Source organism: Papilio xuthus, unplaced genomic scaffold (genome assembly GCF_000836235.2).
Source record: "Papilio xuthus unplaced genomic scaffold, Pxut_1.1 DF824992.1, whole genome shotgun sequence".
In the NCBI taxonomy this organism is placed as follows: domain Eukaryota; kingdom Metazoa; phylum Arthropoda; class Insecta; order Lepidoptera; family Papilionidae; genus Papilio; species Papilio xuthus.
The window spans coordinates 2,928,548-2,955,140 of NW_013533657.1; the positions used below are offsets into that span (position 1 = coordinate 2,928,548).

Sequence of the window (26,593 nt, forward strand, 5' to 3'; positions counted from 1 at the left end):
ATTTTGCAGTTTTATTTAGGGCTAAATGTAAATAAAACAGCTAAGGGGATTTCTTTGAACCAGAGTACTTATATTAAAGACGTACTCAAGAAGTTCGGGATGCGGGACTGCAAGGTGGCATCTACTCCATTGCCTGTTGGAGGCCTTAAGTTTGAGGAGAACCAAGGTGGGTCTTATCAGTCATACCCGTATCAAAGCCTCATTGGCTCTTTGATGTTTGTGGCTATTAATACTAGACCAGACATTGCTTTTGCAGTGAGTTACTTGAGCCAGTTTAATAGTTGCTATGGCAAGGCTCACTGGCTTGCGGCTAAACGCGTACTGCAGTACCTAAAGGGCACTATAGACTGGAGTATAGTATATAAAAAGAGTCCCTTGCCTTTATTAGGTTACGCTGACGCAGACTGGGCTAATTGTGTAAGAGATCGTCGCTCCTACACAGGCTATTATTTCAGGCTATCGAGTGGGCCTGTATGTTGGGAGTCTAAAAAGCAGCCTACGGTGGCGTTGTCCTCGACGGAAGCCGAGTATATGGCGCTATCTGCTGCTTGTAAAGAAGCCTGCTACCTTCGTCGCTTTATAGCTGAAGTAACAGGAAAGTTGCACTCTAACATAACCATTTACAATGATAGTCAGAGCGCACAGAAGCTTGTGTCCAACCCGGTACATCACGGTAGGACAAAGCATATAGATACAAAGTATCACTTTATAAGAGAAAAGGTATCGGAAAACGTTGTCAAGGTAGAATATCTTAGTACATCTAGCATGCCTGCAGACCTTTTAACCAAACCTCTCGGAAGTATTGCGCACAAGCGTTGTCTTACAGAAATAGGATTAGGTTAGTTTGTTAGGTGTGTTATTTTGTTTTTTGCTATTGTTGTACGTTTACTATATTTTATTTGTGACAGAATTTTTTGATTAAGGGCGGATGTTGGAAATACTTTTTGGTAATGAAAAAGATTCTGTCAAAAATGTTCTTATATATAAATTTAAAAATAAGATGACAACTTCACTAAAATAAAATATATTATTATTCCAATAGATAATATGTTTCTGTACAATAAAACTTTTAGACGAAATAATCATTGGTGTTCACTATTTTGTTTCATGAAAATTGTCCTTTTTTATATAAAATATAACTACTTACTGCAGGTGTCATTTTAATGTTTTTTTTTAATCTTATTGGTATAATCAAATCGATTAATAATTATTTAATATATTATAAAATAAATTACTATGAATAAAAGTACATTTATCATAGATTCCAATTTTTGTATTTCCGTTTGTGATTAATATTTTATCACTGATATAATCATTATCAGTCGCGCTATCAATTAAGTTCCACATTGTTATTGTGAATCGTCATACAGTTTGGTAAAATTATATTTAATAGAATAGTATTAAAACTGTAGTTTTTCTTTTTCGCGTGCGCTTTTAGTGAGCTATCAAAAAAAAACTCCTGGTCTTTTTAGTTGCTATTGAATAATTCTAAGTTGTTTAGCGGACGTGGGTTCTCTGACCTGGGTATAGTATGACCCTACGCAGACGCTCAGCAGTTGCAAGCGGCGCGTGCTCGGGCGGCTGCGCGCTCACAATGCAACGGAAGACGTCGCCGCGCCCTGGCAGATGGAGCCACCGACGTCTTGAAACTCGTTTCTAATGAGCGCTATTTTATTGACCTCGAGGGTATATTATAATTGTTGAGTTTCAAATGTTTTTTATCTACGGCTTGTAGTTCGCAGTATTATTTAGTCAGTTTCAATATAATAAACTAGGTAGATTAAGGTATATGACAGGGTGGATTAAGGGATGAATTAGACAATTATTGAAGTATATGTAGTTATGTTTAGTTAGTTTGAATTAAGTAAATTCATGTATATATATAATAACTTTTTTAATTTTAGTTTTGAAAAATAAGACGAAATCAAATTAGCTCTCGATATTGGGTCTCGATTGGAAATAATCAGGACAGAATATTTATTTTGGTACTCAATAAGTACTAATTTTCCACTTGGAAAAGAGGAGTGAACACCCTATATAGTAAATTAGAATTAAAAAATATGGTAGACGATATAAGGGATATATTTAATTAAATGTCCAGGTTTTGGCATGAGCACCGTCTATTAAAACTCAAAATACACTTCCGGTGTATGTCGTCCGGTTGCGCACGCGTCGCGTCGCGCACGCACTCATCGACAGCACAAAACGTATCTATACAGGCACACAGATAAGAACACGCGCCAAATTGAGTGCCGTAATGAATGAACCCTAAAATAAACCGCGGCACAAAGCGAACATCTTGTATTACATTTGTATAGGAAGGAAGTAGGAAGGCAGCTGCCTCTGACTTCTTTTTCTTCGATTTGGTAATGATGGCTTGTAGTGCACTACTGCTTTGTTCCGGTGTCCTGTCGCGTGCCTCTACCTATTATCGTACTATAAGTAGGTGGAAAGGTGTTTGGGCGTGTCATTACCGTTGCCTCACAAGATGTTTTGATAGTGTTTAGCTGTTTAGGCATGGGTGCATAATGCGTCAGACATAGCATTTTACAATGCAATGACTTTTTATCTAATATAGAACCGTTGTTTACTTACCCAGCTGACTCACAAATGAAGATAATAAGTGTGCTCTGTATGTGTCATACTAATAAATAATTTTATTACTTCAAACATACATTACTAATTGCTCCCTCAATAAGGAAACTTACATAAGGACGATGTAACACATAGAACTAGTAAAGTTGACTCAATATAATTGCATTTTAGTCAGGAGAAAGAACAAGTACGAAGTAAGTTGGTAGTACCACAGATAAACAATACTATACTAGTAGAATTGTCTTTATGGGGTCTTTACCACATTGTTATATTCCTAGGATCCTCTGTACAATTTATTTTTAATGTAATGTAGTTTTTTTGTCAAATTTACTTACTGTACTTTGTACAATACGTAAATACGTGTTTTTTTTTAGATAAAAAAATCATTAATTAACTCTAAAAGCAAAAATAATCTAAGAAAAGACCAACATATCAATTACGAATTAGGTTATGTACCTTTGATAACGTTATCTACGAGGCCCCGACTCGCGGCGAAAACGGAATCATTTATAATTAATATTGATAATAATTCCACGGATGTTATTCAGATAACCGATACCTTCGTTGTTTCCATATACATGTGTATATGCTTTACATTCGGATTTTGACATATTTTAAACGAATTAAATTTTTTCGTGCACTAAAAAGATAATTTTTAGACTTAAAGTTAATCAACGTACCCAAGTGCTACCTACATTTTGTTTTTTAGTTGTCAAGACCAATCACTCGTACCCTGTTTATCAAGATCTTGATGTGAAATGTTGACATGTAGTTGCTATGCCTGGCCAAATAGGTGACCCGCGTTGACGATTCACAGTGGTAACAACGCGATACTTACGACGCAAGTTGTCACGACTTAGTTTGTCTTATATACGCAGATGCTAAAAGAAGTTTGCGTAAATATTTTTATTTTTTCTTTTTCAGGAAATGCAGCAAGTGATGGACCAGCAGATAAATGTGAAAATACAGGTTCGTCTTTCAAATATTATTATGAAGTATATTGTTAAGGATGTTTTTATATTATAGTATATAGTTTATGCATATTAGATAAGAATTAAAAAAAAATACGAACGATTAAGAATTGGTTGCTGCCAATATTAGCGATAAAATAAATACATAAGGTGAGAAAATTTTGCGTAAAACCATTGGTCTTATCGATTTCCTTATGACGATTATGGAACTAAAAGTGATATTATTTTATCGGAAATTATTGTTTTTTTGTCTAATCTAGGATTTATCTGTAAGATAGAAAGGATGATTTTTGCGTTACAATGATCACTGTTGTGTTGTTGGGCTTGTGAAATAGACCACGATTTATTTTAACAGTGCAGTTTGTTTATCTTTGACGAAAATTAGTGATAATAAGGTAAGTGTTGTTTAAATTGAACATATATAAATATTGGAAACCTTTGTACTTTACTATCTCAGTGTTTACCTTGAATTTAGAGATATAAATGACTAATTTCCGATTTCCCGCTATTCAAATATATTTTAATTAGTTAAAATATTGATTATTTTTAATTAAATCATAGGATTATTTTTTTAAAATAATGATTAAAAAAAATATTATCTATAAAAATATAGGTTATTATTATAATATTAAAAATATAGATTAAATATTAATACTCACAGATCAATGATCAGGCTACTATTTTCTTTAGAAAAAAATATTGTTTCAATTATTACTATTTTTTATAATTAAGTTCACTGTCGTTTAGTCCGGCACGGCATCCACTTTTTAAATTCAAAAAAGTCTTTTCTCGTTTTTACGGAATTTCTTTCACTGGCATCAAACATTTACCAAATGCGTTTAAGAGAATATTACAATTTAAATTTAAATTGCAACCCTTTGCAAATTTAAATGTTAATAAAATTCTACAGGATGTAATAAACTTTTGACTATCGTTCTTATAATCAAGAATATATCAATATTGTTCATATATACGAGATTGTATCAACGTCGTAGATGTAAATATACAATCTGACGCAAAAAGAAAATACATCATGTTCGTATCTACGTAGTCAATAGTTACGTAATGGCAAAAAATGTCAAATATATAAATTTAAATGGCTTATCAGTTGCTCATATTTTTATCACATCCCAATTTTGATAATATTGTGAGATAAAGCGCATTCTACTGTTCTTGATACTTGGAACACATAGAATTTCCTTACTATAATGAAGTTTGTAATTTTACGAATCATTCGTTTCAAAGGTTTTCGCTTTATTTTTCTAATTTTAGTGAAGTAATTACTTGAAAGTTATATGAGCCCTTATACATAGCACGCTTTTTATTGTGGACATAATTTGTCTATAGATTAACACGTAGTAGTAAATGTTACGTACAGCGAAAATAACGAAATCAAAAAATAAATCGTATTTGTGTTGGCCGGTATCAATATGTAACATTAGAATCGCACGACATTCCGGTCTCGATAGTAAAATAGGTCGTGAATCGTTTCTCTTCCCGGTCGTTACCGCGTGTCATTAACGGCGGACTCGTAAAGCCGCGGCGGGGCTATCGGAATGCGCCTCGGAGCACGCTCGCCGATAAACCGGCTCCTGTCTCAGCGCTAATAAGCGCCTCCCTTCGCCCGCGAACGCTCATTTCGCTCATTTTACGTCCGCTCTCCGCTCACCGTTCTCCGGTCTCTGCTCTCCAGACGCCATTCGACGCGGTGCCTAATTAAAATCAGAGGTTGTCTCGATGTAGTCTTTGTTGCCTGCGCTCGGTTTCAGTCCGTGTAAAGTTCAAAGCGGGATGTATTCCGATGTTGTGCTCCGGTTGTATGCACTTTGGAGTGCTGTGAGCTTTAAGGGAGCTTTTGCTGGTCGTTTTCTTATTTCTTAATATATTATATTATGGTTGTTAAATTAGTTCATTAAAGTTGCTTAATATGAAATGGGTTACATACGATTCAAAATATACAAGGTTTTCGTGTCTTATAATAACGGTAAATATTATTCATATAATTCTTCAGATTCTTTTATCATTAGAAAGTGTTTTTGAAATTTACTTTTTATTTGTGGACGTAATATTGTATTTTTATCACATTACCTCCTAATCGACGTTTTTGTATGGCAATGCTTTATCATGATGACAGTATATCTTTATATATTATTAAGGTAATGTTTACTGAATTAGAGGTAATGTATATTCTATATACTGTTGTGAAGGTATATCAAAAGCAATAATACCTAAAACGTTCCCTAACAACATTTGTATATAGGGGTGACGCGTGCAACAGTTTTATATGAGACCAGCACCAATTACAAGCAATATCAAAACCATCAGCTGAAGTGCCATCATTATCTCGACAGCGGTACGGAAAGATGGCTCTTGCTGCGTTAGCATTAGGCGTGGGTTTTGACAGATCGTTCACGGGTTTTTGGAGACAAGTGGAGTGAGCAATCCTGAAGTATGGGGTTGGGACATAGTTAAAGCGTTTAGGCTGAGTGCCGTTGAGTGCTCAGCCTTTTGTAAATTTTTCTATCGTTTTGGGCGGGCATTTGTGAGGCGAAGCTATTTTATCAATTCGCTTGGGGGCGAGTCGTTTTGAAGATACTTAAATGTTCGGCTGATGTGGAAATAGGGAATTTTGCCTTTTTGGATTTTATAGATTTTCATATCTTCACATTTTAATCTGCTTGTGGTTTTAATAGATTACTTAATGTGTATTATATATTATTTTTATTGTCTATTTGCCTTACACTTCGTTATGAAACTAAATTTTTCATTAAAAGCGACCAGTAATCTTCTCAGTAATATAAGATGATACCAGATTTATCCAAAAGTGTACGACCATGGAAGTGTAGCACAAATAAAATAGTTTATTCCTTGCCAATACATTAAGACAACAATATCTCACATAAAAGAGCACGTTAAATAAACACAATACGCACACATCGGCGCGTCGTATTACAGTCATAAAGAGTGTATAAATGCATTGAAGCGTGCCTTCACTGATTGGATACCTATTTCTGATTTAATAGGATCCGCGTGTTTAGATATCCGCATGCGATGTGGCAATGAAACTGCGACATTGTACCGATCCTGTCACGCTCAACTCATACCGATTGATCCGTGAAATTTTTATATTCGACGTAGTTTTGTTACTCGTGTATGCTGATGTAATTTCTAATTTAATTTTCTAATGTGGTTATCTTATCTTATGTCGAAGGTTTATTTTAAATAACCAATAGTTAACATAAAACATATATATGGGAAAATTTTATTGAAAAGATTTGTTATATTTTAGAATTATGTTTGATATTTGAAATTCTTTCTTATTAGAATATATTCATGGCTATATTTTTACTTTTTACATTTCGTTTTCTTAAGTTTTACATTTGTAAGAATTATATTATATATTCAATAATTGATAGATAACATGAACGATGTTTAAAACGTTTTGTTTAATAGTATTATACAATACTAGTTGTTGCCCGCGACTCCGTTCGCGCAGAATTTAAAGAAAACTTATTAAGTAGTCTATGTGTTCTTCCCGTCTATGTTCTATATGTGTGCCAAATTTCACCGAGATCCGTTCAGTCTGTTTGGAGATACCTTCAAACAAATATCCATCCATCCATGTAAACATTCGAGTTTATGATATTAGAAAGATGTAAAGAGAGAGAAAATAAATAATTTGCGTGGATGTTATTGCATCAACACTTCGCCGCGCGACACAATACGACACAATGCGACAGCATAAAATCCACTTTGAATTGCAATGATTTTATCCGCACAAGAGGCATGTTCTTCCCATATTCAAACATAATGGCCGTTGAACTCTCACATTAAACTGTGACCATTGTTTTGAGCTTTTGTTCTTTTTGTTTTAAGCTCCCTTTGTCATTTCGCACGGCGCGACGCTGTAGGGGAAATGATAATATCCTATTATAAGATGGAAATTTAACTGACACATTTTTATAATAAATTAAATACTTTGATATATTATTTCACATTTACGAAAAACAGAAAAATTTTCAATATCAATTTAATTTATTAAATAATAAGTTTATGTATATATTTTTAAGTTATTATATTTAAGTAAGTTTATTTATTAATTATTTAGACCTTTTGCTAAATTGAATTAAAGTCTGTAACAACTAAAAAAAAAAAAATATTAAAAGTACCGATCATAGTATTGTACACAAACATTATATTTAAAATGAAACAGTGTACCTTTCATCACGAAAAAAGGTAATTCAGAAGTTAAAAAAATGTGGTTGAAATTTACTTCATATATCTGTATCATCAAGAGACTGTCTTGCGGCTATCTATTAAAATATTATTATTCAATCTAACAGCACGTGTCTGAGTCATGATATGGTATAGAACCCTTCCCCTCACCCCACCCCTCACCCCTGCGCCGCGCCCCCGCTCCCCCGCACCCTGCCCCCAGGCGTTATGAAATTAATTTCAAGCTACAATCAGATTTTGTGTACACTACCTCCGCTCCAAGCTAACGCCGAGTACAGTTTTAAAAAAAAGATAAAGAAAACTTCGACGTGCATTGTGCGCTCATTTTAAATTCGTTATTAATATTTTTTAGTCAAATATTATTTTATTGTTTTAATTTTTTTCATTAATCATTTAATTAAACATCTTAAAATGTAAATAATATAAGTTGGTTTTCGCAATTATTTTGTTTGCAGTTTGGTCTGGAATTTATTGGTCGTAATCTTAAAAAATATCGATTTGTGGTTTAGTTTAGTGATTTTCGCCGAACAAAGGGCAATGCTATTTTGATTTTTTTTATCTGAATTTAAGATAAAAAATTCCATATTTAACTTGATAACAATAAATGTGGTTATGTTTTATTTTTAAATCTTATACATACATTTAACTTACTAATACTATAAATGCGAAAGTTTTGGATGTATGGATGTTTGTTACAAGGTATCACATCCCACCAATAGTGTAGACTATTCGTTTTTAACATAAAAATATTTTGCAATAGCTTGTAATAGAATAAAGTAAATGGTTAATAAATGTGTAAAAGTCAGTTATAACTTTGTTACTAGGCACCCTCTTTGTACACATTGCTGTAGGATGTTTACTCTGGTTTACTGAGTGTACTGTATCCACATGTCTGCTTAGTAGTTACTGTGTTAGTATTGACGTTAAATAATTGTTTTTAAATCATCATATAAGTTAGTTTTTAATAATTTTGTTTGTGGCCATGGCAACGCAGCAATTTAGATAAATCTATACACCAAATAATATTCATAACAAATAAAAATATATTATTAATTGTTTGAATTAATGTTTATAAAGAATTCGGAAGTAAATATCACTTATTTACCCACTCCCTCTATAAAGTCATATGACACTTGGTTGCATATATCGTATGTATTCCTCAGAAACGTCCCTCAGAAGGCGAGCTTTTAAGAGGCCGAGTGGAGAGTGGTGTTGCGATCGGCTTCACTGCTCACCCCGGGCGACAGTAAAAAATATGAGCATCCCCCTCGCGTCCCCACCCTTGCGCCATCTTGAAAAACTTTGTCACTTGTAGCCGCAAATCGATCTGTGTCTACGCGGTCTACGCCGTAGGTCGCGTAGGCGGTATGTTACACGGGGAAGGGTACAATTTTTCGGAAGTGTCTGTAGGGGAGAAAAAGGTTTTTGACATTTTTTTCTGACAGCTAATTGATATTCCATTTTAAGTCCATAAATGATTCAAAGGATTAAATAAGTATGTACCTTTAAGTATGTTATGTAGTTTCCCTGCCACTAAGCGACTATAATCTTACGAAATAATTCACCTTTATATACAAGTGAATTCTTAAGCATTTATAAAGACCCTTTAAAACATGACTTTTATTGTCATTCAAATGATAATCGTTAAAAGGATTTATTCACGTGAATACCTTTACAAAACAGATACGCCCTGTGGCTACATAGATTTGGATAAATATCCTATATTATTATAAACTTTATGCTGTTTCGATAAGGTTCAATTTGAATGTTAATATTTTAACCAGTTCATAACTATGAATACATATTATCTTGGTCACCTATGGCCCTCAGCAGGTGTTCTTACAATTTGTTCTTTGTAATATCTATATTATTTACAGAGTCAAAGTTTTCAGATGACATATTGCTTAAAGGAATAAAAACTTATTCTCGTTTAAGATTCGAACATATTTAAGCAACTTTTAATAATGAAAACTAGTGTAATTTATTTTAAAATAATATTATTACTAATGTCTCAATAAAAGGTACTTAAAGTTTTACATTTATAATCGGCTTATTGTCGTCCGTCCAAATTATTTTGATAAGATTGATGATACGCTAAAGGAAGGTGGAAATAATGAATTAATATTGCCGTGATAAATGTTAGATAATGATTTTTTACCGGACATTAAAACATAATGACAAATAACCAATCGTATTCCAGAAAACCGCGATAATATAAAGATATTGATTATGATAAAATTAAATAATATTTATTACTCTCCTTAAATGACAATGTCTACTAAATTTACTTTTTGTGGATTCACACATTTTGTAAAAAAAATTACAATCGACCTAACCCTTACCCCGCTGTCAAAAGGTTAAAAAAGTAACCCTTTTGACAACTTTATAAGACAGGTACAGAGATAGATCCCTTCAAGAAGAGATAGATTTAATTGTGTTATTGTAACGTCTAAAGTTCGTAAAACCAAAATTAGCGATGCATTCAAATGTACCCAGACACAGATTGATATAACGAACCGTGCGAAATTTATAACAAAAGATGTCTGACGACAGAAAAGACGCAAAAAAATATTTTTCGCGTAAAAAAATATCGTGAAGGGGTGAAATCTCTGACATAAACCCTTTCACTGTCATTATTTTTACGGATTTGTTAGAAATTTTCGGATGTGATTATTCTATTTCAATTTCTGGTATTTTTTTTAAAGGACAGTCCAAGATTCACCCTTGTTATTCTGCATGTATGTAATATGTTTTTTGGTTCTATTTTATATTTTGCAAAGTAACTAATCAAACTTTAATGGTTATTTCCCCAAAAATCAGTCACAATGTAAGGATCGTTTATTTTTGAACAAGGTTTCTGAAATGGTATAAAGCATATTGGAAGACTACGGTACAAATATTATTAAAATCCAACTCAAACCGAAGCACTTACCAGAATAAAGTCGAAGAAATGTGTATTCAAGAACTATTGAGAGAACTAGAGAAAGTAAACGGGCAATATAAATTGCATAATATAATCGAGGGAATAAATGAACCAACGTTAATGATTTGTATTTGGGAATGATTTTTATCAGGCCATCTTTTGTCCTGCGCTGTTTACAGGGGTAGAAAACAATTGTGTGTGAACACAGCTTCGATTCCCGACCTCCTGACTTGCGGTACAAAATGTCCGGATGCCTTTATTATTTCAAGGGCTCTATCAAGTGAGTAGCGTTTTGTTCTTCTCGTCTTACAAATGATGAATAAGAAAAATAGTATATGAGAATAAAAGCAGATTTGATTTAACATCAAAGTTTTTGTTGAAAACTTAAACGAATATTTACAAATTGATTCTATAATATGTTTTTTAAGAATAATAATATTAAAATACCAATAAAATACTAACACATAATAAATTCAGTATTGATTTTTTTCTTTTTAAATTAAAACTTCTCGACAAAATTATTGTATGGAAATTTGATAACCGATAAACACTTTAATTATCGTAATCGTAATGGAGTCAAATTTTTCATAAACGATGATTGATTACATTCTTAAGATTAAAGACCATGAATACGTTTATAAAACTCGCTCGATATAATTTGTTTGGCCAATATCAGTAAAATTTAAACACTCTGCGCTTGAACTAAAAATAAGAAGCATTAATTTAACTAAACTTTTGTTTATTGGACATTTTCTTTGGGTAGATACTCAAATCTCATGTTATTGTAACTTAATTAGTAATCGCAAATTGCATACTTAAGTTAAATACATTAAGGTATACTTTTGTGTACCAAATCGATAAGGCAAAACGTTCAAGACAGGGGTACGGAAGAATAGATATGGGGCCCGACTTTTTCGATTGAATTCTTTTGATTGCAAGTCTCGTAACGGACCCTAACGTATATTTGGACGGCAATCTGAGAGGTTTGAAGTGGGCTTGGCCTTATAATTACGATAATTTGACGGCAGATGACGAACTTACCCGTGTTCATGTGAAAAACAACGATTAATTTAACGAATTATATTTATAAAAGTATCAGTTATGACATTCAAAATAACATGAGCACATAAGTGTCCTCTTCATCTACTAATATTACTACTACTAAATATTAGGTATTGTAAACAAATTAACAAACCAATTATTACAACAACAAATTCTGCAATCAAAATATAAAAAAATGAACAAACAGCCTGCTACGGCTTTTATTAAAAACGTGATGAGCACAACATGATATATGGAGACAGATTTTGAATATGCGTTAGCGTGCGCCTACACGATCTTGATACTCGCTTGTTTATCTGTTACAAATCGTGCTATGTTGATGTCAAGTATCAACCATACAAATATGCAGTATGACTGATATTGCTTTTAACTGGTACTAAAACACATTAAAAACGTTTTGGTGTCGTACAACCTTTTGACTTAAGCAAATTAGAATACACCAACTTGTATACATAAATAGTTCAGTAATCGGTAGCTATCTTTAAGAGTAGCAAACCTTTTTTTTTGTTCTTTATAATGATAAAATATAAAAAAGATTTAGTATCGTGTAGAGTTAGCGCACTGCTGCACGGGATTGTGTCCCTACAAAGAGAGGTCGATGGAAAAACGCGTTTTAAAATAAGCAATTTTTCACGCGCTGCGTCGCGCCGCCATGAATCTCCAAGTCGAATTTAAAATTGATTTACCGAGGACAAACGCACCCGATATCTGTTTGACTTATTACTTTATTAACTTTCCATCGCTTGCAAATTGTGAATTGATGAATGCATGTTTTTATTAATTCCCAATACTGTCAGTTTTGCCTAACACCTGTAAAAAACATATTTTAATATCTTTTTTTTTTTTATTAAAAAGTGATATTGTCTCCGATATACCGTTGAATAGAATTTCATAAAATTGAAGGGAATGGTTAAAATATACTAAATATGTTTACTACGACAGAATGAGAGAGCATTTTTATTGATATAATCATTCTTCCGTTGGCCAGTGCTGATTGAAGGTCAGATATGTGTTATCAAACGTGATAAACGTTAGCTTATATTTTGGTTTTTCCATTTTATATCACGACGCTACTTTCAGAACAAGTAGAGTATTTTAAATTGCGAATTTACATTTGTTATTCAATTTTGAATATTTACACGATGAATCCATATCGTCTTTTTTAATTATTATAAAATATACTGTAACTTTATTTGAGACTTTCTACTATCGAACAGTATAGAGTCTTATTGTTACCTATATTTGGAAAAACGACATTTCTGAAGTGACAAATTACGGATAATATAATTTTCTTGCGAAACCTTCTGATCTTGCCTTCTGATTGTGAATCTAATTAAAGTAATAGTTATATATAAATATAGGTTAAATAAGAACGAATACCTGAATAATATAATCGATAGATTTGATTACAATCACGTATACAGGTGTGTTACGATAACCACATAATACGTGACTGTACCACTGTTTGTGACGTGTCCTTTGTATCTGACTTCAATTAACACGTGCAAAGCCTTTGATCACTGTCCGTTTGCGATCGTAATTACGTCGGCGACTATCCTTTGGTTAATTTTGTTAATATTTTGTGGTAAGTACTTAGTACTTTTTTTTTATAAGCAAATACAAACGTTTCGAAATTTGATCGTGACTAAATTAATGTTAGCAATAATTTTAATATTTCTTTTTTTATGCGATAAAGTCTTTTATTAAAAATATATACTTAAAATAGTCCTATACATTGTGCTTTATATTAAGTTTTAATTATTTGTAATGTTATCTGTATAGTCTTAAAGAATATTTTCAATAATTCTTACTTCAATGAAGGAATCAAAATTGATTACGAAACTTTTGTTCAAATATAAAATTGAAAAGTGTCATAAAAGTTATTGAAAAGTGGCAACCACTGGGATAGCGCGCTTCGGCTGCAGAAAGAAAATTAGGATGTGAGCCGTCAAAACTTCAAAATCAGGCGTCAAGGCGACGCGACGCTTCAGAGGGATCCCGCCCCCGCATTACACCTCTCTCATTATTTATCACATTGTCGACGAAATTAATGGCAGACCCTCGTCAAATGATTTTTATTTTATAAACGAAGCGGCAGTTGGCAGTTTAATCATATCTTTGTGTTATAAGAGACAATGTCTAGACAGGAGTGAAGTACAACACATTTACATTACAAGGACATAAAATAGGTGCTTTACTAAATAAAGTAGTTTGAAACTTTAAAATTTTGGGCATTTAAGACGGAGAAATTCTGTGACCAAAGTCTCTGTATAAAACATATCGTCATCACTGCCTCTTTGATAACAAAGAGATAACATTATGTTTTAAACAGAGATTTTGGACTCGGAAACCCACGGTAAGAAAGTGTGAGTCGTTACTTTTGTGAATAATGTACATAACATGATGTATAATTACGTATAAGATTATTACGTACAACGAATTGTAATGATGTGATAAACAATACAAATTCTACAACTATACATAATTTTTTACAAGATTGTTCGCGTTATATGTATAGAAATTCTTAGTTTGATTCCGATGTCAGAGACAGGATCATCATTATTGTACTTAAGAGTAGTAACACATTTTTCGAATTTAAAGATAAACGCGAACAAAGCGGTGAGTAAAAGCTAGTATAAATATAAGTATATCCAATTAATATTCTGATAAATGTGTAACGCTCGTGTTAATTAAGTCCGGCGATAGATGTACTCCCTTTATCTGGTGTCAGAGGTCGGCTAAGAGGAAACTGCACTTTTTGTATGAAAACGACGTAGTAAAAATACATCATTAGCTATTATTCCTAATCATCATTTTTATCTTTTAGTGGTAACAAACAGTTTTAATTACGGGAAACCGCGTTGATGTTCGCTTTAAATTATTATCAACCACTAGTTATAGGCCGTTTATCTTTTTTATATATTTCTAGTTTAGTTAAAAATAGTTAAACGATAAAGATGCTTTGAGGTATTAATATGCCGCTATATGAGGAAGTTATATCCAAAATAGTAAACCATGAATTTATGTAATTCATTGAACATTGAAGTTACAAAGACTATTTTATAACATTGAATGATTTCTTATCAAAACAAAATAACTTTATCTCTTCCGGTGCTAAAAGATTAAACATTGTCTTTCCTGCAAAATTTATCAAAGTGATTTATGTTTTTATCTATTATCAAATTTTAACAACATATAAAAGATAGCTTTGTCACAGATAGCATGTGCTGAATTTTTAAATTTTATGAAATTAATAATTTCAATAATAAATGGTCAACATAAGTTTTAAGCTAAAATTATTGTATTCTTTTTTATATATAGTGTCACATTTTAAGGTTCAATTATTATTATTATCATTATCATCAGCTCACTATACGTCCCCACCGAGGGGCTCGGAGCCTACCCTAAGTTAAGGGTGATTAGGCCATAGTCAACCACGCTGGCCAAGTGCGGGTTGGTTGACTTCACACATATCTTTGAATTTCTTCTCTTCAATCATTATATCTTACTAATATTATAAATGCGAATGTTTAAATAAATGGATGGATGGATGGTTAACGATATCTCCAGAACGGCTGTATGAATTTAAATTCTATATCATAAGGTGGCAAACGAGCGAACAGCCACCTTAAATCGCTGAAATAGCGAAGTGACTGTTGCCCATAGACATACGCAATTGTATATGCGTTGCCTACCTTTTGTCGACGGAGGAGAGGATGCACAGAAAGAAAATATTTATCTCGCTGAAATTTGGTATACATATAGAACATACTCTAGTAGAACGCAGGGTCTAATCATTAAGTTTTTTTCAATAACAGAGAGAGACGCACGTGTTCACACAGAGACACTTCTCACACTCACTGAGTGAACCGTGTCGTAGAATCGTAGTCTAATCACGCGTTCTCTATATCTCGTCGCGTTCGCCTGTTAAATTAAAATGAATCTATATTTTCTTTAGTAAAATTCATTGCTTATTACGATCCAAATATAATACGAAATATTAGATTATAACTGGACACCAAAAACAAACATATCTGAGAATTCATTGAAATTGGTGGAATAACACACATTTCATTAAAATAAGAAACTTAAAACTTTTAAACAAGACTTAAGATTTGTTGGATTCGATAACATTAGTGATATTTTAAAAAAGAACCTTTCTACCTATGAATTAAGGTTGAATTTCGGGTGTACGGCGTATACATTTAGAAGATGTGAAATTTATAATTGAGGGTCGTAAATTAAGGTGACATCGACAGTTGTGGCTCGTGGGGACGCGTTAGGGAAGCTTTGCCAATATTTTATCTAGAAGTTAATCATAACCTTGACTTTCCAGAGCTGCAACACATGTACAACATAGTATTCTAATAGTGGTAGAGCCCGCTTTAACATCTTAGCACGAATTGGCCCGACTCGCCCGGTGAAATACCACGACCACACAGAAGACAGACGTGAAGTGGAAACAATTCTGCGTTTCGTCTGATGAGTACGCGTCCCGGAGGCCTAATTTAGTCCCCTTTCCCTTTCCATCGTTTTTCTTATAAGGAAAGGATGGCAATTGAAAGTGGACTGTCCGGATGAGAGGATGCATGGAAGGGGAAAATATTTTCTTTCTGTACATCCTCTCCTCCGTCGATTAAAGGTAGGCAACGCATATGCAATTGCGTATGTCTATGGGCAACGGTCACTTCGCTATTTCAGCGATTTCAGGTGGCCGCTCGCTCGTTTGGCACCTTATGATAAAAAAAGCCTATAGTTAATTCTGGAGAGTTTTGTACAAATTACATGAAGATCCATGTAGCTGTTCTGGACAAAGCTTGTATCCAAAATCTAATTATCCATCGACCATTATCCATCATATTTATAACATTACTAAGGTGGACTTTGACCGAATATTTTATTATCGTTATAAATCTAAATTACGTACTTTGAGAGATTGACGTTAAATTGATAATTTTATAAGTGCAAAAATAAGGTTTAAAGGAGATTTATAAAATTCATTGGCATTATTTCGTATGAAATGATAATATCATTAGATTAAAGGTATTATGGGGATAGACTGTTATGTGAAAACATTATTATAATTTTAAAGCCTAATAAATTAGTGAAAATGATTAAGACTGAACACAAGCTTACGCTTAAATTAAAGTTTTCCTCATGTTGATATGAAAATAGTGAAAATGAGTATTGAATTTGTTTTATTACTTAATGTGTGTCCAAATTAACAAGACAAAAATTCACATAAAGGCTAAGGCTATAAAAGCGTTAAAATATGTGTAATTTGTATTGTCAATAAAAAATAAGTACGAGTGCGAATGAAATCCGGAGCAAACCGGTTCTCGATAGATGGCGTCAGCTCTGCAGCCACCCGCTGACCGATTTAATTCGCGCCTTGACTAAAACCCTTTGACGCTTTCACCGGTGACAGCCCGCAGTCGGGAGTCTCTCGCCTCGTCGACGTCCCCATTATCATTTCCGGATCGTTCCGGTGCGAACCGGTATAGAAAAAGACGGTTTCCACGTTTTTGTATTTTTGTTTGGGTATAATTGCCTATATGCACGTTGTGTTTGGATATTAGGTATAAATGTTTCATGTGTTTACGTCGATATAAATAGCATATATAATAGAATAATTAGAAAAAAATCCTACATATTGCACATAACACAACAGCTACAAACAGAAAACTTTTAAGATACTGTCTTCATTTTTTTAATGCATGTCTCAAAAAAACAAAAAAAAAACATTTTTAAAAAATGAAATATTTGGGTACTAATTAAAGACATTGTTATCAGTCGCTATCTTTGTGTATTACTTTTAAGCGATTGTATTCAGTGAAGTAGACGGGAAGGAAGGTGGCGGGGTCACTGTTAGCTGGATAAGGAAGAGAATCTAACAATTCCAAGAGCGGCTTGTCACAACGGAAGCCGTTTCCGTTGTTACTTTGTTTAGATGTTGCACAATTATCTCTTTAAATGATTCCTAGTAGCTTGTTAATTGTAAAATATATTATGAACTAGCTCATGCCTCCCACTTCGTTCGAATAATTTATAAAATACTTAAATGAACATCAGCATTCCGAAATATGTTATTTATATGGTATTTTACTTATATTTAAAAATTATATTTATATTTAACAATGAATATGTTTAAGATACTTACAAAAAGGTTAATATTATAAAAAAGAATATTGATATAAAAAAAGTAAATTGCAAAAAAAAACTACAAAATTTTGCTACAAATTGTTTCGAAACAAACTCACAAAACACGAGGAACTTATACTATTGAAATTCGCAACAACGCATTCGCGTTGAATATCGTATTTCGCAGAAAAAACTTGATCATTGTCATACAAATGTATCTGTTGTTAGGGCTCGGTAATTGGTGGCCTGGTGTGTAATTTGCGAAGGCCTTTTGTACGAAAGTCAATGCGAGGTGAGCTTTATTCTCGCCTTATCAACTCGCTCGCTAGAGGGAGCGTTTGTAACTCGATAATGTCTTAAAAATATAAGAATATACGAAAATAAACTTACTAGAATATTGTGTTTCTCTTTAATGTATCAAGTAATTGTTTATTGAAAACGAAAGCTGTGGATAAATCTGAGAAATATTTGAGATGAATATTTTACAGACAAAAATAAACACAAGTTTCCCCAAATAAGTCTTTTCCTACAAAGATAAATTGCCAATTTTATCAAATAACACAATTAGGTATAAACGTATAGTTAAATTAAAATCATATTTCATAAATTGAGAGTTTTTTGTTTAAAATGTTGACAATGCGGAAATTGTTTTATACAATGAGTGTGCGAACCGGTACGTAGGGAAGAGGGGTCGCGGTTGCCTTAGGCGAGGGCAGACTAACATAATCATAGACTCGTGTTTGCGGCTGAACATCATGGGAATATTACGGCGACTGTCCAAACAAGGGCATCGAACATGGATAGTTTTCTATTATAATTCACCTATAAACATTCGCCTACAAACTATAAATGTTTTAGTATCTACTAAAATATTACACTAATTTTTAAACCTAGATTATTACGATACTTTAACATGGTATGTATTAATTTCAGTTCCCATGTGACTGTTTATTTTTAAATTGTTTAGGCTTATATAAAAAATTGCGTAGCAATGTCGTTAAAGTAATTAGCTTTAACACTTACATTGCGTACTCGTTATATACATTAGCGAGATTTCCGCAAATGACTATCATACGACTTAAGTGCGGATAACGCTGTAAGGGGCTCTAAGACACTTGTGGTCTAAGTTAAAAGCAAAATCACCACATTAATTTATGGCACCAACTATTCGCTGTTGAAACGGACATCTCTAAGTGCAGGTCCATCACTTAGTATACAATCGCACACCATCTTTCGAGCAAATCTTCACTGGTTAAGCATACATGACAATATACAATATTTAATTACTACACTTTCGCTTGTACCTTGTACCCCGTGCAGTGGTAGTGGGGTGGCTTGATCGATGAGCCGCCCTTGTTCTCCGATCGCCGGCTCAATTACAACACGATTATTTAATTTGACATGATACTTGGAGTGTTTTGACGCACCCTGTTACAGAGGTAATGCATAAACGTTATCATTCACATTTTTAATTGCGCGTATTTTGTAGTAAAAAAACATTCATGAAAACTAAAATGGTGTACAATGCGGAAATTTACACTAAATTTAGGTAATTTTACAAACTTCTATTTTTGACATTTAGTCTTTTTCTTTCATGTATGAAGCTTATTCCTCGATAAATTTTTTGAAAATACATTATACATGCTTCCGTGAAATTTGAAAAGCCCCAGCACTTTTCAGTCTGTCATTTAACAACTAATTAGAGCCCATCGTCCACTAACAAAACATTTGAACAATCGCCACCGCTCCTCGCGCGTTCGTCATGCAAGAAACTTTTCCATCATATTAAAAGACGTTGTTACCTTCCAAATTTTCTAGTTTTTACATGAAGATTTACTTGACATTAATTTGGTGAATTAAGGTTGAAGTGTGCTTTTACAACTGATTCCATTGTGATAAGTTTAAGGTAATAATCACGCAATAATTTTTGGGTTCCTTTATTATTATAACATAAATGTAAATAGTAAGTAAAATTTTTAGAATATCATGTTCGATCGAGAAATGTCCAGTGATTCGTCCTATCAAGACGCCAATAACCGTCGGGTTACCTTCTAATACCGTTTTATTGCCTCTATAAACACGATGGATCGCCCCAGGAGGCGTTTGCCGAGTGGCTATGGTGCATTTCGATTTAAAAATCTATTCGTTCAAAATTGGAATAGCTCGACCCTTTGTCGTGTCGATTTAAAATCAATGGTTTAAATCCAATACATTCATTCGAGTGGTCATTCAAAAGATTGAAACCGTTATAATGATACTAAGATTGATCTTGTTAATGATAATGATGGTACATTATTATCTGTTTGTTTTTTTATTAATCTTTATTTTTAAAACTAATTCAAAGTCGCAATCATTATTTTGCACCAACAATTTCTTAAAGAAGCTAATTTAAAATTATTTAATTTGCCATTGTTTTTAGAATGAAAGCACATCCATGGTTATGGTTAAATAACCGTAGGTTTCCGAGAGCAAAATATCTGTATAAGACATTTCCTCATCCCTGTCATTATCTTGGCAAAACTGATATAACAATATGTTTTAAACGGAGATTTTGGTATCAGAAACCTACGATAAGAGCGGTAAATTACTAAAAGCATTATTGATTCCATTTTTAGGATTTTATAAATTACATTTTAATTTAACCTTAAAATAAAATCATTGATGATATAGTTCGTGATTAGATTTCCATTGAATTAAATAGAATGGAAAATGTCCGACGGTCTCGGTATCTCAGTCGTATGTAGACGGTTTAAAGTTTCCAAGCGCTTATCCCTTCAAAAGCAATGGACAGCGGGTGCTTTATCAATCCGATAACGTTACGGGTATAAATGGAGAAGCGATCGTTATTTCAAATGGAAAATCTAAAGTCATTGTTTGGAATACAAAAGATCTTCAATAAGAACTATCGTATTAGATTTTCAAGTACTAGCAAACTTTCATCAGATTTCTATTTTAAAAAAGACCGGCCACGGAGAATTTGTTTTTAAATATCTTAATCCCGTTCAAAATAAAACCATAACATTTATAATATTATTATGACTGGATTTCGTTGCTTAGGATTTTCTAATAAATTTACATTGCTAGTGGACTGAATAGTTTTAATCGTTGCTCAAACTTTATCAGATACGTTATACGAAATAAAGTTTTTTCATACTTTGTAAGACTAGGCCTTTAACAGAACTCTTCAATTAAAAAAAAATCAGGAAATAAAATAATTCCTCTCAACTTTAATTAAAAATAAACAAAAATATATTCTACAATAGTAAACGATTATGAAAGCTATAAAAACAAAGTATCCTGCAATATAAACAGCCATATTCGAGTAAAGTTGGAGAAAGTTTCTTGTTAAAGCCATTTCCACCGGCGGAGGGTGACTGTCACGAATCGGCAACAAAGGGAGGTGCCAAATGGGGGGTAGTTCGCAAATAAAATTGTCGCCGCAGAAGTTGTTAGAGTCGCGTGAGGTCCGGTGTCACGTCCGCACTCATTTCGAATTCAACACGAGATTCCGCTCCTAGCTAAGTTTGCTTCGATATATTTACGTTAGTATACTGGTATAAGGATTATGTTTGTTAGCAAATGTGTACTCGTATGCTAGTTGGCAATTTGTATGAAGTTGAAGTCCCGAAGTGCTCGAGTGCTTTGTGCTGGTATTCATTTTTGATGCAACGCGCTCTAGTGCCGTTGTTGATAATCAGGTAACAATACCTTTATGAATAACAAGGGAACAAATGATATCAACGCTTTTAGTAGGTACATTAACTATGAACTAGAACTGAGATATCGATGGCTCATTGACTTCATCACAGAGTCAAATCTCAAACAAACTTTTGCGAATTCGACGAACAACAGAGGCGTTTGGGCCTTACACCCTTAGGTTTGTTTATAGGTTATGAGTGTATCAAACCGCCTTTCTTAATCTAATCTAACTTGTGTGACCAACATTTTGGGACTTAAAAATGTAGTTATCTAATTATAAATTAATGAGACTGATAAGAGCGCCTAAGTAACTCAGTTAAAGCTTATAAATAAAAACGGTTAAACAAGTTATAGTTTAAATCTGTGAGATTGTACGTATGTTGTTGTAATTTCCTTGTCCGTTGACTTCCTTTGTCGGTCATCCAAGATGGCGGTTGCCTCCTGAATTAGCCTCTACGTCACCCCCCGGCGCGCGGCCTCGCCGAAAGGGATTTTGATCTGACGCGACTTACGTATGTAATATCAATTTTTTTAATGCTTTGGGTCCAGATATATGTATATAAGTGTACTATAAATCTTAGTATGAGTAAATTGTACATTTATCTTAATTTGAACGTGTTTTATTTATTATCTAATTTAATTTAAATGCCTCGTTATTGCTCTTTTTTACGATAAATGTTGCTTTCTCAAACACGTTAAATTAGAATATAAATATTCTTTAGAGAAAAAATCTATTAAATAAACGTAAAAGCGGCACCGTGTCTCAGCCTATCAAATAAATTTGTGCGGTCGACGCGAAATTACGAGACATAAATTCTCATACTTGTACTGAATTTAAATTTGCCGCTGGAAACGTATAAATATAAGTTGTACAGACCTTAATAAATGGCATTTTTTATGTCTCTTTGTCCTTAGTTACAACACTAGAAGAAAGTTTTATTGAATTAGTACTTGAACATTTTGTACTACACTTTCTCTCTTACCATGTTTTAATTCGATTCAAGTAGTAGACAAGGAATAAATAACGTTGCCTCATCTCATCTACTTTTCCGATTCCAACATTCCTATGTTTAAATTTCATTGAAATCTTCAACTATTTATACAATTATGGATATTATTGGGCAGTTAATTGAGTAATTAGGCGATACACTAACTCGTTCAATGTAAATATTTATATTTACCGCCTGCTGCATTTATGTATTCAGCAATATTCAGTTACTCACATGTTGATTTGAATATTACGCTAAGTAAATAAATGCATATGAAAACTTGTGTATAAAACTGACTCCATACAGCATTAAAGTGTTTTACGTTTCCATTTTATCAGAAGCAATGCAAAAACCTTCACACCCTCGCGCCGCAATCATAACGACTTGACACAGAGTCGATTTAATACGCGAACTGTGAAATCGATTACGACATCTGTTGGAACGGGAATCGATTATCAGCCGTCATGTCTGTCGCAAATCGATTCTGGTTGTCGCCTTCACGTTCCAATGTGTTTGTAGATGAGGTATGTAGTACTCGTAAGAAAGTTTAATTACAATTTTACAAAGATCACGACAAAAAATAGCCCTGGAATAACCGTCTTAAAAACAAAAAGAAGTTATGAGTTTTTTACACACTTTTAACAAAATTTTAATAGAAACACTATCTTCAAATCTGGCGAGTTGTGCGAGGAAAGAATTATAGCTTGAAAAGTTTAAAAATTAGCTTCAATCAAATACAATCAAAGTAATACGTCAATTCTCACAAGTTACAAGGCATGGCTTAAGAATGGTTATCTATTCAGTAACAGAGTCTTACTGTTTAATTGACAAACTAATTTCGTATAGCCCATCTTATAGTATAGAAAGTATAGCTACGTAGTACCTCTATGTAGCGCAGAGCTATTCGAGTAAACGTTCTTTTCTCCCACCTTTATAGAGGTCCAAAGTTCTAGAGGTTCAGAGGTAGAGGATCTGTAGTGAGTCGTCTGTAGTAGACAAAGACGCAGATAAAGTGGAACATCCCATTGGTGCATCGGCGCCGGCCACGCCCCGCTCCGCCGCCGGCCAATCGCGTCCGTCGCCGCATCTTGAACATTATCTAGTTATCTCCCTTCTCACTTGCTTCTTGCCACTCGCCAACACTGATACGATATTTTCAGACGCTGAAAAACTAATATGTTTCTGAATCGTACTTGTGTGTCTGTAAATAGCTCGAATTTAATCTTGTTATTTGTTAGGGTCCTAGCTATGTTTATATAAATTTAGAAAGTGTATTATGAAGAAGGTCACACACTGTAGGCACTGACCAATATTAATAAAATAAGAACAGTAAGAAAATCTATCCTAATTTAAAATTACCATGCTACAAAAGACAAATATAAATTGTGTTACTTATTTGTTGTCTTAACAAGTACCGGGTCCCAAGTGACTGTTTCCGCTTGACATTTCATATTTCAATCCTAATAGACGTTGTTTTGATTTAGTAGCTCTGTTTACCAGTCACTTTACAAAGGCAGTTGTTACTAACTAAAGTACCATTGTTTAGGCAGGTGTTGATGTCTATCGTAACAATGTTGTTATCGATAAAAATTCCAATTACACCACTGATAAGATTTTTACTAAATAAAAAGTGTGAAAGGCTTAAAATATACATTTTGGATCTGATTAAAATTATCAAAAATCTTTACATATTATGTGGTGCCCTAAATGTGTCCTACTTATTGATTTTTCCAGCCGTAAGCTCATGTATATATTTTACAAATGTGGACATATATTCTATAATATTTTCTGTACTTTTTAAAAATATATTTATGAAACCAAAAAATCACAGTAAGTGTATTTTCAGACTTTAACCTTGTATAAAGCAACCCCGAAAGTCTTGTGCGAGCGAGAGGGGTGCAGCACAAAGACAGCGGCTAGGCGTGCGACGGGTGTGCGCGGGGCGCGGGCGGCGGAGGGGTCGCGGGGTGCGTCCCTGCCGAGGGTTATGATTCGGGATCGTAGGGATGAGCCGGGCTCTCGCTTCCTCTCGCGTTACTCTGGCACCGTTCGTCGCGGCCAACGCACATATCTACCGGGACCGCGCACCATCCCGCGACACACAAACGGACATTCACTATCGACAAGTCTATCCCATCACTATAGATACTAAATTCAATTTTGCAATTCTTTTTCCTTATTCAATTTAATTTTTTTGTGATAAATGTGCAGTGTTGCGTTAGAAAATTAGTGGTATAAATTTACGAAATAAATTCTTATTGGTATTTTAAATATTATTTATTAAAATAAAGTGTAAAATCTATTTAATTATTAGGACCATTCACATATCAGTGCTCCATTGAATTATGACTAATATTTTCGATTTGAATTAAAATATTTGAATTAAGATGAAGATGTCTGGTAAGTTGTATCAGATTTTTGATCATAAGATGTAACTTAGGTAAGATACTATTGCAATACAATGTAAACTTGGTCATAGATAACGTTACAGTGGTGATTAGTTACAACAAACTTATTCTTATCATTCTGTATATTTAAAAGTGTATTTTCATTAAAATTAGCAATAAAATTTTGTTTCTTTTTAACTATAATTTTAACTTTTGAACATATTATATTATATTCCGTTTACGGGATAAAACTTATTTAATAAATATTACCGTATTTAAATTTATATAATACCTATAAAAATAGGCAATTTTAAGTTCAATGGACTGTCCTACTCGTTACAATTGTGCTGAAAATATGATAATAATTAAATTTCTTTTATCTTAAGATAAAGCGGACGATTGATAACTTAGTTACATTTTATTAGTCTTTAAATTCATGACATAGAAAAGTTAATGATTGTAGATTGTTTCAAAAATATTTAAAACAGCCTGGCTCATTGGCATATTTGTGTAAACTGAACGAAAATTAAAATCTGTATCTGACCACGTTGGGTTTTAACATATTTATTGAATCATATTTTTCATCAACGAAAATTGATGATCGAAAGAATTAAAATTGTAAATATTATCAACTTAAAAATCTTACTAATATTATAAACGAGAATGTTCGGATGGATGGATGTTTGTTTGAAGGTATCTCCGGAACGGCTCCACGGATCTTAATGTAACTTGGCACAGCTGTAGAACATAGTCTGGAAGAACACATATAGGCTACTCATTAGAATTTTTTCAATTCCGCGCGGACGAAGTCGCGCGCGACAGCTAGTATAGTAATAAAAATTATTGCTATTGCCTAAAAATCAATATTTAAAACATTCGTTGTCAATTTCAAAAGCCTTGTCAAACAAAACCGTTTTTTGTAACCACTTGAATGTTATCTCTGATTCTGTTAAGGGTGTGCGAACAACCCAAAACATCTCGAATCTGCGGTTATTGCTTAAGGTTATTTGTCATTCCTATATTACCGAAGTGTAACCTTTTGACAAGCGCCGCCGGGGACTCTATCTTGTTTATAAACCTTATTATACACAACTTAAGTTGTTACATTTTTATTTACTCTATTCGTATGCGAAATGTATTTTTTTTTTCTTGGCTGAATGCGGCTTTACCTTTGCCTATTTAAAAAAAATGACTCCAAAGTTCTCGATATAAAAATTTTGTGTACAGTATAATGTCTTAGCAGGCGTTTATTTATTTTTAATATCGTGTTAATTAAGTTTATTGTGTTGATTTGTTAGTGGCGTTACTCATCTAAATGACTTCGACTTTAAGTGACGTTTAGTCTGTTAAAAACATAATCTTAATGAGGTAACAAAACATTTCTATTTCTTAGTGCGAATTTCTTAATATAAGATTCTACATATATCCATTTAACCGCCTCTACACTATTTTATACACCAAAATTGTACTACTAAATATTGAGGGACTTCCTTAAGTTTATAAAGCTATGAACAAAGTATAAATTATGAAAACTTTACACTGTTAACTGAACAATACATAAATAGGAAGTCAGTTATTTTCGATACGCAT

At 33.1% G+C, this 26,593-nt stretch overlaps 1 protein-coding gene across 8 annotated transcripts in view; it reads left to right on the forward strand.

Moving 5' to 3' along the window:
• The window catches only part of LOC106126851 (PR domain zinc finger protein 16), an 88,481-nt gene that overhangs the window by 27,957 nt on the left and 33,931 nt on the right, over nt 1-26,593 (forward strand). For 3 of the 8 annotated variants that reach the window (XM_013324734.1, XM_013324736.1, XM_013324735.1), the window contains one exon: nt 3,520-3,564. In XM_013324734.1, the coding sequence (XP_013180188.1) occupies nt 3,520-3,564 (45 nt within the window). Of the gene's footprint in view, nt 1-3,519; nt 3,565-3,884; nt 3,962-10,983; nt 11,006-24,942; nt 25,017-26,593 lie in introns of those variants that run through there. The other 5 variants (XM_013324739.1, XM_013324740.1, XM_013324741.1 and 2 more) reach the window with 5 other exon arrangements.